This window comes from Malus domestica, chromosome 11 (genome assembly GCF_042453785.1).
Source record: "Malus domestica chromosome 11, GDT2T_hap1".
In the NCBI taxonomy this organism is placed as follows: Eukaryota; Viridiplantae; Streptophyta; class Magnoliopsida; order Rosales; family Rosaceae; genus Malus; species Malus domestica.
The window spans coordinates 6,500,194-6,513,617 of record NC_091671.1 but is presented as its reverse complement, the minus strand read 5'-3'; the positions used below and the strand labels follow the sequence as shown (position 1 = coordinate 6,513,617).

At 35.6% G+C, this 13,424-nt stretch overlaps 1 protein-coding gene and 1 pseudogene across 1 annotated transcript; one reads left to right on the top strand and one right to left on the bottom strand.

Moving 5' to 3' along the window:
- Positions 1-1,045: 1,045 nt before the first annotated feature.
- LOC103447658 (uncharacterized) lies at positions 1,046-2,094 on the top strand (annotated as a pseudogene).
- A 255-nt stretch (positions 2,095-2,349) lies between these two features.
- Positions 2,350-12,471, bottom strand: LOC103447417 (putative disease resistance RPP13-like protein 1). The gene is made up of 4 exons (XM_029088245.2): positions 12,006-12,471; positions 11,422-11,487; positions 2,911-6,603; positions 2,350-2,798 (listed from the first exon to the last, which is right to left on the bottom strand). The coding sequence occupies exon 3, from the start codon at positions 6,565-6,567 to the stop codon at positions 2,920-2,922; it is 3,648 nt and encodes a 1,215-aa protein (XP_028944078.1). The 5' UTR covers positions 6,568-6,603; positions 11,422-11,487; positions 12,006-12,471; the 3' UTR covers positions 2,350-2,798; positions 2,911-2,919.
- Positions 12,472-13,424: the final 953 nt, after the last annotated feature.

The following is a 13,424-nucleotide window of genomic DNA, read 5'->3' as shown; positions in this document are numbered from 1 at the left end:
ACGAAGGTTCAAACTATGAACATAGAGTAAACATGATATACATTTTGTAAAGGGGACCACATTCTGTGGTTTTGCAATCTTGGAGTCCAGGTTTTAATTCAAGAATTGAGAAAGTGTCTCTTTTAGAATGACAATTGTGTCTCCTTAAATCTGTTTGTATGTGTTCTGTGGTATAAATTATATTACTAGAATGAACCTTTTCCGGCCAGAAATGATGCCGCTGCTGGGGACCCCTTCTCCTCAAGCCTTTGACTCTCTTGTTAATTGGCACTTACTATCTTCCATGAATTTTGCTAGTATGTCGTTATGCTTTGAGTGGTTTGGTATTGCTGTGCTTTGAAAAAAAACTGCTGTGAGAATAAGCGGCTGTGCTGTGAGAATAAGCGGCTATGAAATAAATCAACAGAGCGTTTGGTAAACTTTTTTGTAAAAGTGCTTTTGGAAAGAAAATCAGTCTGATAGTGGGTCTTTTCATTAAAGGAGCACTGTAGCTCTATGTGCTTTGAAAAAAAACCAGTTTTCCAAAGCTGGAAATGGCAGCTTCAGCTTTTTCCTTTGATTTCAGCTTATTCTCACAGCAGCTTCCAAAATAAGCCCTTTTTTTTCAGTTTACCAAACACCTAAAAACCCTCACAGCTTTTTTTCATAGGTGTTTTTTTTTTAAGCACCTCACTCCCAAACTAGGTCTTTAAGAGCTTTTACATTTAGTTGGAATTGTTACGATCCAATATATGTAGTTGTAGGATGTCTGAAACATGAAGTTGATATGTTTATCGGTGTTGAAATGTTAGGGGCGTTACCATAGCATATTTCATGAATCTGTCTTGTTTGAGTGCAAATCTGTTTTCTTTTCGTACTTGGATGAATTATCTAATTAGCGGTAAACATTTTGTTCGATAATTAGAAATTAAAATTGCTCTGTTGCTCATAAATAGTTGAATATATAAGTACTTGTTTCTTTTTAAATGAACATAACAATGGCCGGTTACTTATCTTTGAGATCTAAATTAATGGTTTCTGGGTCCTTTGTGAATATATTCAAGGGATGGCAGAAGTTGGAGAGAGCTCGGGTGCAAAACCCTGTGAAGAATTCTGGGCCAAGCTCGTTCCATCAGACTTGAGATATCCGGATGTTGAAATTATTTCATATGAGATTGTAGTTTGCTCAGAGATCTTGTTCTCTTCTATTCACTAAAACGCACCAATGATGAAGTGGCAATTTTAGACTCTTATGCAACAATACAATCTAATATTGTCGTAAACTCTGGAAAACATCTTCGCAGAAAAAGGGCTCGCTCCCAGGTGGATGAAGAAGCTCATAATCCATCAAATCCATGCCCTCAATGTGGTACTGAATATGGTGCGTTCCGCTGCAATCAAACCACTATCCATCTGCAATGTCAAGCATGCGGAGGAATGATGCCTTCGTGCACCAATAAGTGTACCTCAACACTGTTTAGGATGTGATAAGGCATTTTGCAGTTTATATTGGCATGCGCAAGGGGTTTCACAAAGTGATTCTCACCATGTGTGCAGTCGCGAGACTTTTAAACCAATCTCAGAATGGACCATCTCTGGAATCCCTACTTCAACTCATGAAAACAATCGACATGAACAAGTGATCACTGAGAAGTGTACTGTACAGTTGGGGAGAACATCACAGGATGTTATTGCAGAATGGCTTGCAAAGTTGAACAACAGAGAAATTGATCGAACGAGGATGCCCCTGAATCATGCTGAGGCAATAACTTCTGGGACACCTACGTGCAATTACTGTTATGAGAAGCTGATCTCCTTCCTCTTGTACTGGTTTTGGATTTCGATTCCCAAATATCATCTACCCACAGAGGCATCAAACAGGGAAAATTGCTGGTATGGATATGCATGTCGGACACAGCACCATAATGAAGAACATGCTCGTAAAAGAAATCCTGTGTGCCGGCCAACTAGGGGTACTTATATGTAGATCTTCTTTCTCTTGTTTCCTCTGTTTTGAGAATTAGAAATTTTTTACAAGCTTATCTTCTCTGGTACCACTGAGATTTTCTGGCAGCCAACATTTATGTATAAGAGTTGTTTACTTTTGTTTGCTCATATGTTTCGCGTACATATCATTGCACGACTTCAAACCTACACATGCGCTGCAACTTGAAAACTTTTGAAGCTCTATGCATCCCTAAGGGCATGATGAAATGGTAATCATTTGATAAGACATGATTAGTAGATAAGATCATCTTGCAGTACTAATTAAACAAATCGAATCTAGACCGCTTGAGATCGATTAGTAAACAACAGAGGGTTTTCGATACTCTGGTCTGACAACATTCAAGCATGATCAAAGATTCACAGTTCCACAGAAATGAAATCATCATCCATATTTTACAAACCAAACATTTGAATTCGAATTCTACAAAGTACCAAAATCTACCTCTCAATAGACATAATTTGGAAACAAACTTGAAAAAGGAAATTCGAAAACTAGAGCTCATAGACTTGTTGAAGCTCCTTTTTCACCGAAGACTAGTTCGATACAACAAACTGTCGTATAATAGAACCACCGTAAGACACAATAAGAAAAGAGGAACAATTCCACTCCATTTAACCCATCAGTTTCAAGCCTCCTGAGAGATGGTAGCTGTGACAATGCTGGCATTGAAAAACAATGTTCACAATCCACAAGTCGAAGAGTAACAAGATGAGAGAAGGAACAAGTCATCTCCTAACCGATTTGGAATTTTTGTAGCTCCGATAGATCTTTCTATCGCAAATACTTTCAAGTTTATATGGGACAAGAGTACCTGTAAAATTTGTTATTATGTGAACATTAACATTTGAAACATGTTTATGATTTAAAATTTACACAGCCAGATCGTAAATAAACACATAAACGCACGTTGATGAATTACGTACCATTGCAAATCATATCTCTCGGCCATCAATCAACACCTTGGGGATGTGAGAAATCTTGGCCCAATCTTCTCCCGTGTCTCTCTGGCACCGTTGTGTTAGCAAATCACACTCGCAGATTTCTAGACCAGAAAGAGAAGTGGGTAGCCCTTCATCTGGCAAGCTCTGGAGTCGAGGACAAAACAAAATGCTCAACTCCTTGAGAGAGATGAGGTGTCTTAACGCCTTGCCGTCAATTGTTTTCAGATTCGGATGCTGGAGGATTCCGAGAGAAGTGAGAGTGGTTGGCAGCTGCCCCTCTTCTGGAAATGATTCGCCAATTTCTTCTTCTTCACATTCTAAGAAGCTGACATCCAACGTTTCGAGAGAGGTGAGTGTTTGTAGACCCCACCGCATACGGTTTGCCATCAGTTTTTTACAACTCCCGATTCTGAGTTCACGCAATTTAGACGGCAATCCCCCTTCCGGAAATGATTCCAATTCTGGACAATCCCATATATTCAAACACGAGAGAGATGGGAATTTAGATTCTTCCGGAAATGATTTAAATTCTTTACTCCCTCGTATGAACAGAGACCGAAGAGACGGGAGAGAGGCGTGCATCTCCCCTGGCAGTGACCTGAATTCATTACATTCATTGATTTCCATCGTCTTCAAGTTGGGCGCTTCCAGTCCTCCTCCATAGAGGAAACCCACAAATTCTGGGCATGCCATTATCTTCAAATCATCGAGGGATGGGAATTTAGATTCTTCCGGAAATGATTTAAATTCTTTACACCCTTTTATGGACAGAGACTGAAGAGACGGGAGAGAGGCGTGCATCTCCTCTGGCACTGACCACAAGTTTTTAGAACGCCACATAGTTATCCACTTCAAGTTGGGCGCAAGCAGCACTCCACCACCCACAAAACATACCAGATTCGGGCAATCTGATATTCTCAAGTCACGGAGGGATGGGAGTTCAATATTGAATTTATTGCATTCTTGCGAACAAGCAAGGGATTCGATATTAACTTCGTGCAAAATTAGCCGCTCAAGTCTTGGGAAGTAGTATAACGGTAATTTTCCCGTTAGTTTGGGACAGTTGTCCAGACTAAGCTCGCACAGATTAGGAAAATGTCCGCCTTCTTCTTCTTCACCTCCAGGGAAACACCACTCTTGCCATTCCCGCATACTGCGGAAACTTAGAAACTCCAGAGTTTTAAATGCAGGCCCATAAAACTCAGACCCCACTAATTCCACTCCATTCAACCCATCAATTTCAAGCCTTTTGAGGGACGTTAGCCGCCCCAATGCTGGCAGGGAGAAACAATATCCACAATTCTTAAGTCGGAGAGTGATGAGATTAGAGAAAGACTCATCTCCTAACCAACTTGGAAACTTTATACCTCCGTATCCCTTTATTGCCAGTACCTTTAGATTTGTATTGGGCTGCAGGTTGCCCAGCACTCGGCTATCGTTTTGAGAATCAGCAGTGTCACCTTCCCATTTCAAATGTATTTCACTGAGCTTCTTGTCCCTCAGTTTGGCCTCCAAAGCATCCTCAACATGTTTGATATTTTGAAGCCCTGAAATATGAAGATTTCCACTCAAATGATGAAACCCCTTTAACTCATCAATGTATCCCCCAGCATCTTTGCTCAAGACAAACTCACCTCCAAATGTTTGGAGATCTTTCAACTTGCCCATGTGGGGGGGCATCTTTTTTATTTTCGTACCTTTGAAATCAAGATGGCGCAAGTTGATAAGTTTTCTCAAATCGGTGGGCAACTCAGCTAGATATCTACAATTCGATACCAACAACGTTTGTAAATTATACAAACTGCATACCGTGTCTGGTAATTTATGGATTGGAGTGTAACACAAGTCGAGGTACCGTAGATGCTTCAAGTTGCTAATCGAATTAGGCAACTCCCTGATATCATTCCCTTGAAGTTTGACAACTCTTAAACACTGTAGCATTAAAAGGAGATCAAGTCGTACTGTCGGCAAATAGAAATCGCCAAGAATGAAGGTGCGCAGATACTTAGCTTCATAAATAGTGTCAAATCTCTCAGAATCAACATTAGATGAATATTGCATATAAGAAAAATGACGACCCTTGCTCACAACGTCCAATGACAAGTCGTGGTCTTCCAATCTAATGCAAAATTCCCCACATACGTAAGTCGCCAAATCATGCATCAGATCATGCATGATGAAACAATCATTTGAAGATGAGTATTGAAAAAATGACCGTGAGATTAGATCATCAAAGTATTGCTTTCCAACATCTTCCAACCAAGTCTTCTTTTGGGGTTGCAAAAGATCTTCGGCCATCCACAACAAAATTAATTTAGACTTGTCAAATTTATAATTTTTGGGAAATATCGAACAATAAGCAAAACAACGCTTCAGCACAGGAGACAAGTACTGGTAGCTTAGCCATAGAGCCGGCAGAATTTCAATCTTTGCATCTGACAACTCCCATATGTCACTTTTTAGCACATTTTCCCATTCTTCCACATTTGGTTCAGAGCGTAAGAGACCACCGAGAGATTTTGCAGCTAAAGGAAGGCCTTTACACTTTCTAACAATTTGTCTTCCAATTACCTCCAGATTTGGATCTACAATAACACTTGCATCTTTGAAGGCATGTTTTGCAAATAAAGACCAACAGTCTTCCTCAAGTAAGTGCTTTAAATAGTGGGTTTGAAGAGTACCCATCGTAGATGCAACACCACCATTCCTTGCGGTGACAATGATCTTACTTCCATGAGCTCCAGACTCGAAGGGGCGCCTCAAGGAATCCCAAATATTGTAATTCTCGTTCCAAACATCATCAAGAACAAAAAGAAACTCCTTCCCCGCCAAAGAATCTTTGAGTTTGACTTGAAGCTGATTTAGGTCTGTGGTATCACAGGTTTGTGAAGTGACTGATGCATAAATTGTTTGTGTGATCTTACCAACGTCAAATTCATCAGAAACACAAACCCATGCTCGGGCATTAAAATGCTGCTTCACTCTATCATCATTGTATAAGAGCTGAGCAAGGGTGGTCTTTCCGATCCCACCCATGCCCACGATGGGAATGACGCCAATCTTATTACAAGTAACATCATCTGATAGCAACAATTGAATGATGGTTTCCTTCTCATGATCCCTTCCATACACATCAAAGCCTTCTACTAAAGAAGTTGAAGGCAATGTTTGTAAGATTCTGTGACTACAACGTTCTTTCAAACCGAGGACATCTTTATGTTTTGAAATGGAGCTTAGCCTCTCAAGAATTTCCTCTATCTTGGTGTCTACAGACTCATCAAAAGCATGGAAATAAGCAGAGATGAGGTCTTGTACCTTGCTTGTGCTACTTCCAAATTCTGCTTCAATTTTCCGCCTTAACGCTTCTGTCTTGATCTCGTCCAGTAGGTCCTCAGCATGAAAGACTGCTTCTTTAAGCTCATGCAGCCACTGCTTCACAACTGGGTTACTTAATTGCTTTTGCTCGGCATCATCATAAACAGCATTGACAGACATCAACTCGATCCTCAACTTCTTCAGCAACCCATCAGTCAGTTTCTTTCCTCTGATGAAGTTCTTGACCTCCTGAGAATCCAACTTCACAAATACTTGCTGGAAGAAACCCGAGAGAGCGGCTCCACCTACCACTGCCAACGCCATGATGTATCTCTTCTTTGCAAATGGAATTGAGTTTTGCTGGGAGAAGATAATCACAAATTAGCTAGCAATATCAATGTAACGAAAACTAAGCTTAGTTTTCGCTACAAATAAACTAATTCAAACTCAACTAATTCAAACTAAGAGTTATTGGATTGATATTAAACAAAGACTGACTTTATTATATTTAACACAAAAGTAGATGCGTTTGGAGTCATTTCTCATCTCGCATTTCTCGTTGGCTGCCTTTAACTGCACTTTTTAGGGCAACCCTACCCCTAAATGTCCCCATGTGCTATAGGCAGCCCAATCCGTCAAAGTGAATAGTAAGTTAGTAACTGCCTTTAATGAACAGTAATTGTCCAAATGTATTTCCACCAAATATTTTTTAATAAAATAATAAATAATTTTATTTTTAATTTCGAATGACAATAAAAGATAGGTTGAAAAGTATTTGAAAATATTGAAATGGGATGTAAAGTGAAGAAATATGGCTAGGTATTTATAGAAAGAATTTATAACTTTTTTATATTTTTAATTAACTTTTTATAAGTTTTTGTATTTTTTATATTTTTCTAATCATGGCTAACATCAAAGTGGGCCAGTCAATTCGGACCTGGGGAAAGTGGGGGATCCAGGGGAGCCCAGGTTATTGGAATGGGCTGGAGCTACCGTTTTTTATTTTTTATTTTCTTGGTAGGGGGATTCCAGAGCTCATCGCTCAGGGGGGACTTGGCTGGGCTGGAAGTGTTCTAAAAATAAATACATATGAAACATAGGTCCCTTATGTTGAAGGTTTCAAAACCGTATAAAACACTTACGACAGGCAATACTATGTACAAACATGGAATGTAGGAAGGAAATTATAGACCTTTTGTTTTGAATCAAGAAAAATACTAATTCTAAAATATAATTACACTGTAAAAATAAATCCATGTTAACTTGGAAAGAGTTGCTATTCATAACGCAAACAGAGTTGAAACAGAGACGATCAAGTTCTGTAAGTAATTAAATATATGAAAAAAATAACGTCCAAACCGAAGAAAAATTCTACTTTCTTACAATTGAACTTAATATATGAAACCACCAATTTAGTCGCAAAAGAGCAACCATTAAACAAAACATCAACCGGAAAACCATTAAAACAAAAGGCTGCTTGTTGAAGTTTCTAATACATCATTTTGCTTATCTCTAAGCACAAATATGGAGTATAAGATGAAATAAATAGCATACCCTATAGCTGTACAACTCTGAAGTTAGACATCAACTTACATTTTCTGACAAATAGAAACTCAATGAATCATAGTTGTATTCCAGCTTCTGAATTTAGACATCATTATGTTTGTCTTATTCTTTGACAAATAGAAAATGCTGATTCAATGAGATAAACATAATGATTATTCTTGATTATGTTGTTAATGATCCCATTACATACTCTCATTTCTTTTTACATTTTACAAACTCTCATTAATTTGTTACTTATACACACTCTAATTTCTTTTTAATTGTTTTATTGAGCAAATAAAAAATGAATAAAATGTTATCTAGTAACAAACTTATCGAATCATTTTCCTACAAGTGATCATTTCTCCTCTACGATGTTATTCAGTAAGAAACTCACTGAATCATGCAATAACAAAATCGTTAATTGTCATTAAACTTGTTTTCATCTCTCTTTGTAATCTCTAGTCACTATCTAAATCTAAGATTGATAAGATGAGATATCATAGTTTTAGATGTGCATTGCTTAGAATAATAACTATCTAAGGGGAGAGTTTAAATGCGGTCTCTAACTATTAATGTTCTTTAACTGAAAACTTGTTGGTTTTCAGTTTTTGATTGAAGTCCTTGACATTAATAAAATAATGTATTTATATGTATGTTATTATATTCTTAAATTGAAATTTGAAATTTGTAGTTATAGTAGTTTATATTTATGAGATTTTAAATAAAACCCATAATTTGTGGAATTAAAAATATTAAAGGATAAATTATACTCTCAAATATATTGTGTATATATAAACATAGATACATTCATAAATAATAATAAAAAAATTATTGTACCAAAACATGGGTACATTTTCCAAAACCACAAAAAAAAGACTTAATAACATTATTAAATTTCTTTGATTAAACTTGATGGATACATTCTTAAATCAATGAAATAGAATATACCCATATAAGTTTAAAATATAGATTAGAAAAAAAATTGAATGGATCTTATATAAAAAGAAATGGGTACATGTTATACTAAAAAAAGTATTGTTTACATTTAGGATTAAAAAAATTGAAAAGTTAAATGAATGGTTACATTTAAGATTAAAAATTGAAAATATTTGTAAAAAAAAATTAATGGGTGCAAACTAAATCAATTTTTTTTTTTTGGGAAATATTTTGAATTGAAAATTAAGGGTGTGAATATTAAAACCCTAAAACAATTACTACTTTTTATTTTAAAAAATATCTAATTGACATCTAAATTCATTAATACATTAATGGTAGGGACTTTGATCCAAATCTGAAAACTAATAAGGTCTTAGTCAATAAACATTAGTAACTAGGGACCGAATACGAATTTTCCACGGAAAAGGATCCCCTCCGGATCCATTGTGTGGGGATTTACGTCTTAGTCATTCATCGTCTATCGTGCAGTCAGTTTTTGTCAAGTATTATTTGTGTTTAATTTAAAATAATAAAAATCAAATGATTCCTAATAGCACGATACATGATGAATGACTGAGATGTGAGGATCTCTAAGAACCCCACATAATGGACCCGGAAGGAATCCTTTTCCATTTTCCACAACCACTGTTATTAGAGTACTTTACAAATTGATTATTTTTCTTCCTAATTAGCAGGTGGATTAACTTAAATGATTATTTAAAGCTTTTGGATCTTGTATTGCTTAGGGCCTATTTGGGAGGTGATTCTAGGTTTAAAAGTGGGAGGTGCTTTATTCAGAAGTGATTCTAAACCGCGCAAGAGCGGTCCCAAAAGGACTTAATTATTCTATTAGTTTATTTCATTAAGAAATGGGAACTTTCATGAAAAATGCTTGGACTAAACTTATCTTAACCAAAAACCATGTTATAACTTTATTTAATGAAAAAGAATTAAATATAATGAAAAATTCTTAAATTTTAATAAAAATGACAAAATAACTTAAATTTTAATAAAAATGATACAATTTTAATATATATATATATATATATATATAAATTAAAAATAAAAAAGACCTAACACACAGGACTCGTGCATGCATCAAAGACACTGTTTATGAAATTGAATACTATTTATGAAACAGAACACTATGTATTAAATTGCAGTATCTGAACGGTACTATTATATTTATTAGTCCAATTTTATAAATAGTGACTTTCATAAATAATGTCTAATTCTTAATCATGTTTCATAAATAAAGCCTAGTTATTGGGTCCAGTTTTATAAATAATGTATAGTAATTGGTATAATTTCATAAATAATGTCTTTCTTGGTCCAGTTTCATAAATAGTGCCTAGTTATTGGTCTACTTTCATAAATAATGCCTACTTCTTGGTTCAGTTTCATAAGGTTTGTAACTTAAGACTCTGTTTGGTCATGTAAAAGCACTCATTGCGCCCAAAACAATGAACTCAGAAGTGATCCATTAGATCAAAACCTTGAGAAGATTATGTTCTCAATAATTATATTTAAAAAATTGTTTTCAATTACTAAATTAAAATTTCCTCACATTTTTTTACATACCTACAAAAATAAATGTAACTCTTCATCCAATTTTTTGAGCTTGAGTGTCATCTTGGAGAAACTTTACCTTGTGCCCATAACACAAGTGGCACACCACGTGTTATTATGTAAGTAGCAAAAAAATTTATTTTTTGTGTAATTAATTTTTTAACACAAGAATCTCACAACTTGTATATAGACACGTGGTGTACCATTATGTGCTCTAAGCACATTGAAAAATTTCTCATCATCTTGACTATTATTCGAAAAAATCACCACAAATATAAAACTGGGGAATGTAATTCAGTTTGAACTCTTCTTTTATTCTAAGCAAAAATAAAATAAATAAAAAATCTATTAATGTATCAGACAATTGGGGAAAAAAGTGGAGTGTGGAAGGGGGGTTGGGGGACGCACCCAGCGCAAGTTGGGTTTTTATGTTTTTTGTTTTTTAATTCTCTTGTCCTTATTATTAAATAAAGTTAGTAGATGATTTTTTTATTAAAATGTAAAGATTTGACGCCATTTTCATTAGTTTTTATTTAATAAATATCAACTCAAGTAGAATTATTGCCATTTTTTCGGTAGAATTATTGCCATTTTTCCGACCCAAGGAAAAGAAGACTTCAATTATTAGGTTATGTGAATCGACTGATAGAGCCAAGCAGAGATCGCTACCTACCTATTCCAAAGCTAAAATTTCAAGAGGAAATCCACATTAATGATTTGGTGAGATGACTCAAATGTGAGAACCAATCAGAGAGCACCAAAAGATAAACCTCGGTAATCGAGCAACAAAATCACAAACCAAGGAATGCAACGATTATGATGTACTCAGTTATATTTGAGGAAAAAGACTACAAAACCTACTACCCCAAGCCTATAATGTTATATCATCAATGGTTTACAGATAAGAATCAGAATAAGCATCATAATCCAAAAAACATGATTTTATCACGTAAAGAGAAGAAGGATATCAGCTGAAGATTTTCTGTACTTAATTATCAAACCACTGCATACTTTGATTGTGTGGGAATAGTTTTATGCCAATAGAAGCAATATGGCTTCGCCCAACCCAACAAAAGGGTTTTCTTTATTTGTTGAAAAAAAAATTCACATGCAACATTCATTTACCTGTAATTGAAGAATACGAAGCGCTGGAAACTGGAATTCTTCCACAAAAAATCAAAACAAACTCCCCTGCAAAGGAACCATACTTAATTTCAGCAATCTTATCTAAGATTTAAAAATAATTTTAAATCTCATACTAAACAAGTTTTTGAATCTTAAAAGAAAATTGTTTTTAAGAGATATTCTTAAAAAAATATTTTGAGAAATAATGAATTTTTTTTAATATGATACAAAACAAGCCCCTAAAAGCCTTTGGAGCCTGAAAGCAAAAGTTTCAAAATCAGAAAAACCAATGAAACCAAACCCAATTTAAAACTTTTCAAGTATTTGAATATTATTTATGGATGAAAATCATTTTTCCATTTTGTATTTGTATTAATTCTATGAAGCATGCAATTAGTGAAAAAAAAAACCAAATTCAACACATCTAGAATTCAAGAATCTTGAGTACCTAAAAAACCTCATAACTGACCCACAACCACTACTCTTTTTTATAACAAAGCCTCGACCATTAACTCAGAAAAGACTGCATGCTACCCAGAAAAATAAAAAACAAAAAGAAGCCCCAAATTGGTAGGAGAACTCACCATGAAACCGAACTTTTTCTGGGCTTAAAGCTTTCTTCGAATCGGGACCGGATTGTGTTGTGGTTAACAGGTTTTGAGAGAGATTGAGCTGGGGTTCGTGATCTTTTTAGAGAGAGGATTTTTTGGTTCGTGGTTTGTGAGAGAGAGAACTGGGGAGAATCTGGACGCAAATGGAACAAACGGGTATCTTCTAAGAGGTAGTGGCACCCCCAGCCAACAAATAGTAAGGGGAAATTTGTAAATCCACTGTTTAACATTAAAAAGCAAAGCAGGAAAGGGAAGAAAAACCAAAGGTATTTTCGTGAAATCACTGTTGGTAAACCGTGCCATCAACTGAAGTTTTCGTATAGATATAATGATTCAATACTAATAGTGCCGTATTAGGGCGGCTGGAAGCTGATTGGAAATTTCACAAGGCATGGAGGAGTCAAAAGCAGAGCGAACTTTAGTCACAAAGCAGGCACACCTGCCATATAGCTTTTTGGTCTGTTAATTTCCAATTTTCTTCCTCCCTGCTTTTATAAAGGCAAGTATCTGTTAGCATTCTCTAATTTATCGGGTCCCATTTAACACGCGATTTTTTTTTTTTGGGGGGGTGGTGATTCCCACAGAGTACATTGGAATTTAATGCCGCGAATAATGTTATATTCGTTGAGAATGAGTCTTATATTGAAGGATTTTATATGGACTTATAAGAGGTTGGACTACTTCGTATATTATCAACTGGTTTTTTTATGAAACCCCAACTTTCTTCATGGTATCAGAGCAGGTTGTCCCACGTGTGAAGTCAGTGGTCACATATGTTTCACGTCACCTCGTTGTGTTGTCCATGTATTAGGCTCGAAAATTCGCCGCACGTGAGGGAGCGTGTTGAGAATGAGTCACACATTGATGGAAGAAGGAACATTGCATGAGTTTATAAGAGATTGAGCTACTCTCCATATTGCTAATTGGTGTGCTAGTGGAACTCTAACTTTCTTCAATATTCATTCCAGCACATTTGAATGGCAAATGAGTTCTTTAATCTTACAGGGAAATAGATAATTAAAATGATATGCTGCATGATTAGATTCTCAATGGTATGCTGCATGATTAGATTCTCAAGAGTTCATAGAGGCAAAAGGATGCTACAATCAAAGGCCGAGTGACCCCCCCAACGAGCGTAGTAAATGGATGGAAACGTAAACCCAGTACTCGGAAAGCTAAAATTCACCAAATTAGAGAGAAATTTTCAACAAAAAAAAAAATAATGCATGAAGGTTAATTACAAGCCAGAAGGCTTAATAGAATTAAACTCAATCTTAATTGTAGAGCAAAACATAATTTCAAAAATTTTGGAGCTGATAAGTTTTTATTAAGATTAAATAATGGTAAAAGACAATGAAAGGAAAAAAGGAGGGGGGTAAAAGAAAAGGATAA

What these genes read in the sequence shown, in the direction of transcription:
- LOC103447417 (XM_029088245.2), bottom strand. Translation starts at nt 6,567, where the DNA reads ATGGCGTTGGCAGTGGTAGGTGGAGCCGCTCTCTCGGGTTTCTTCCAG.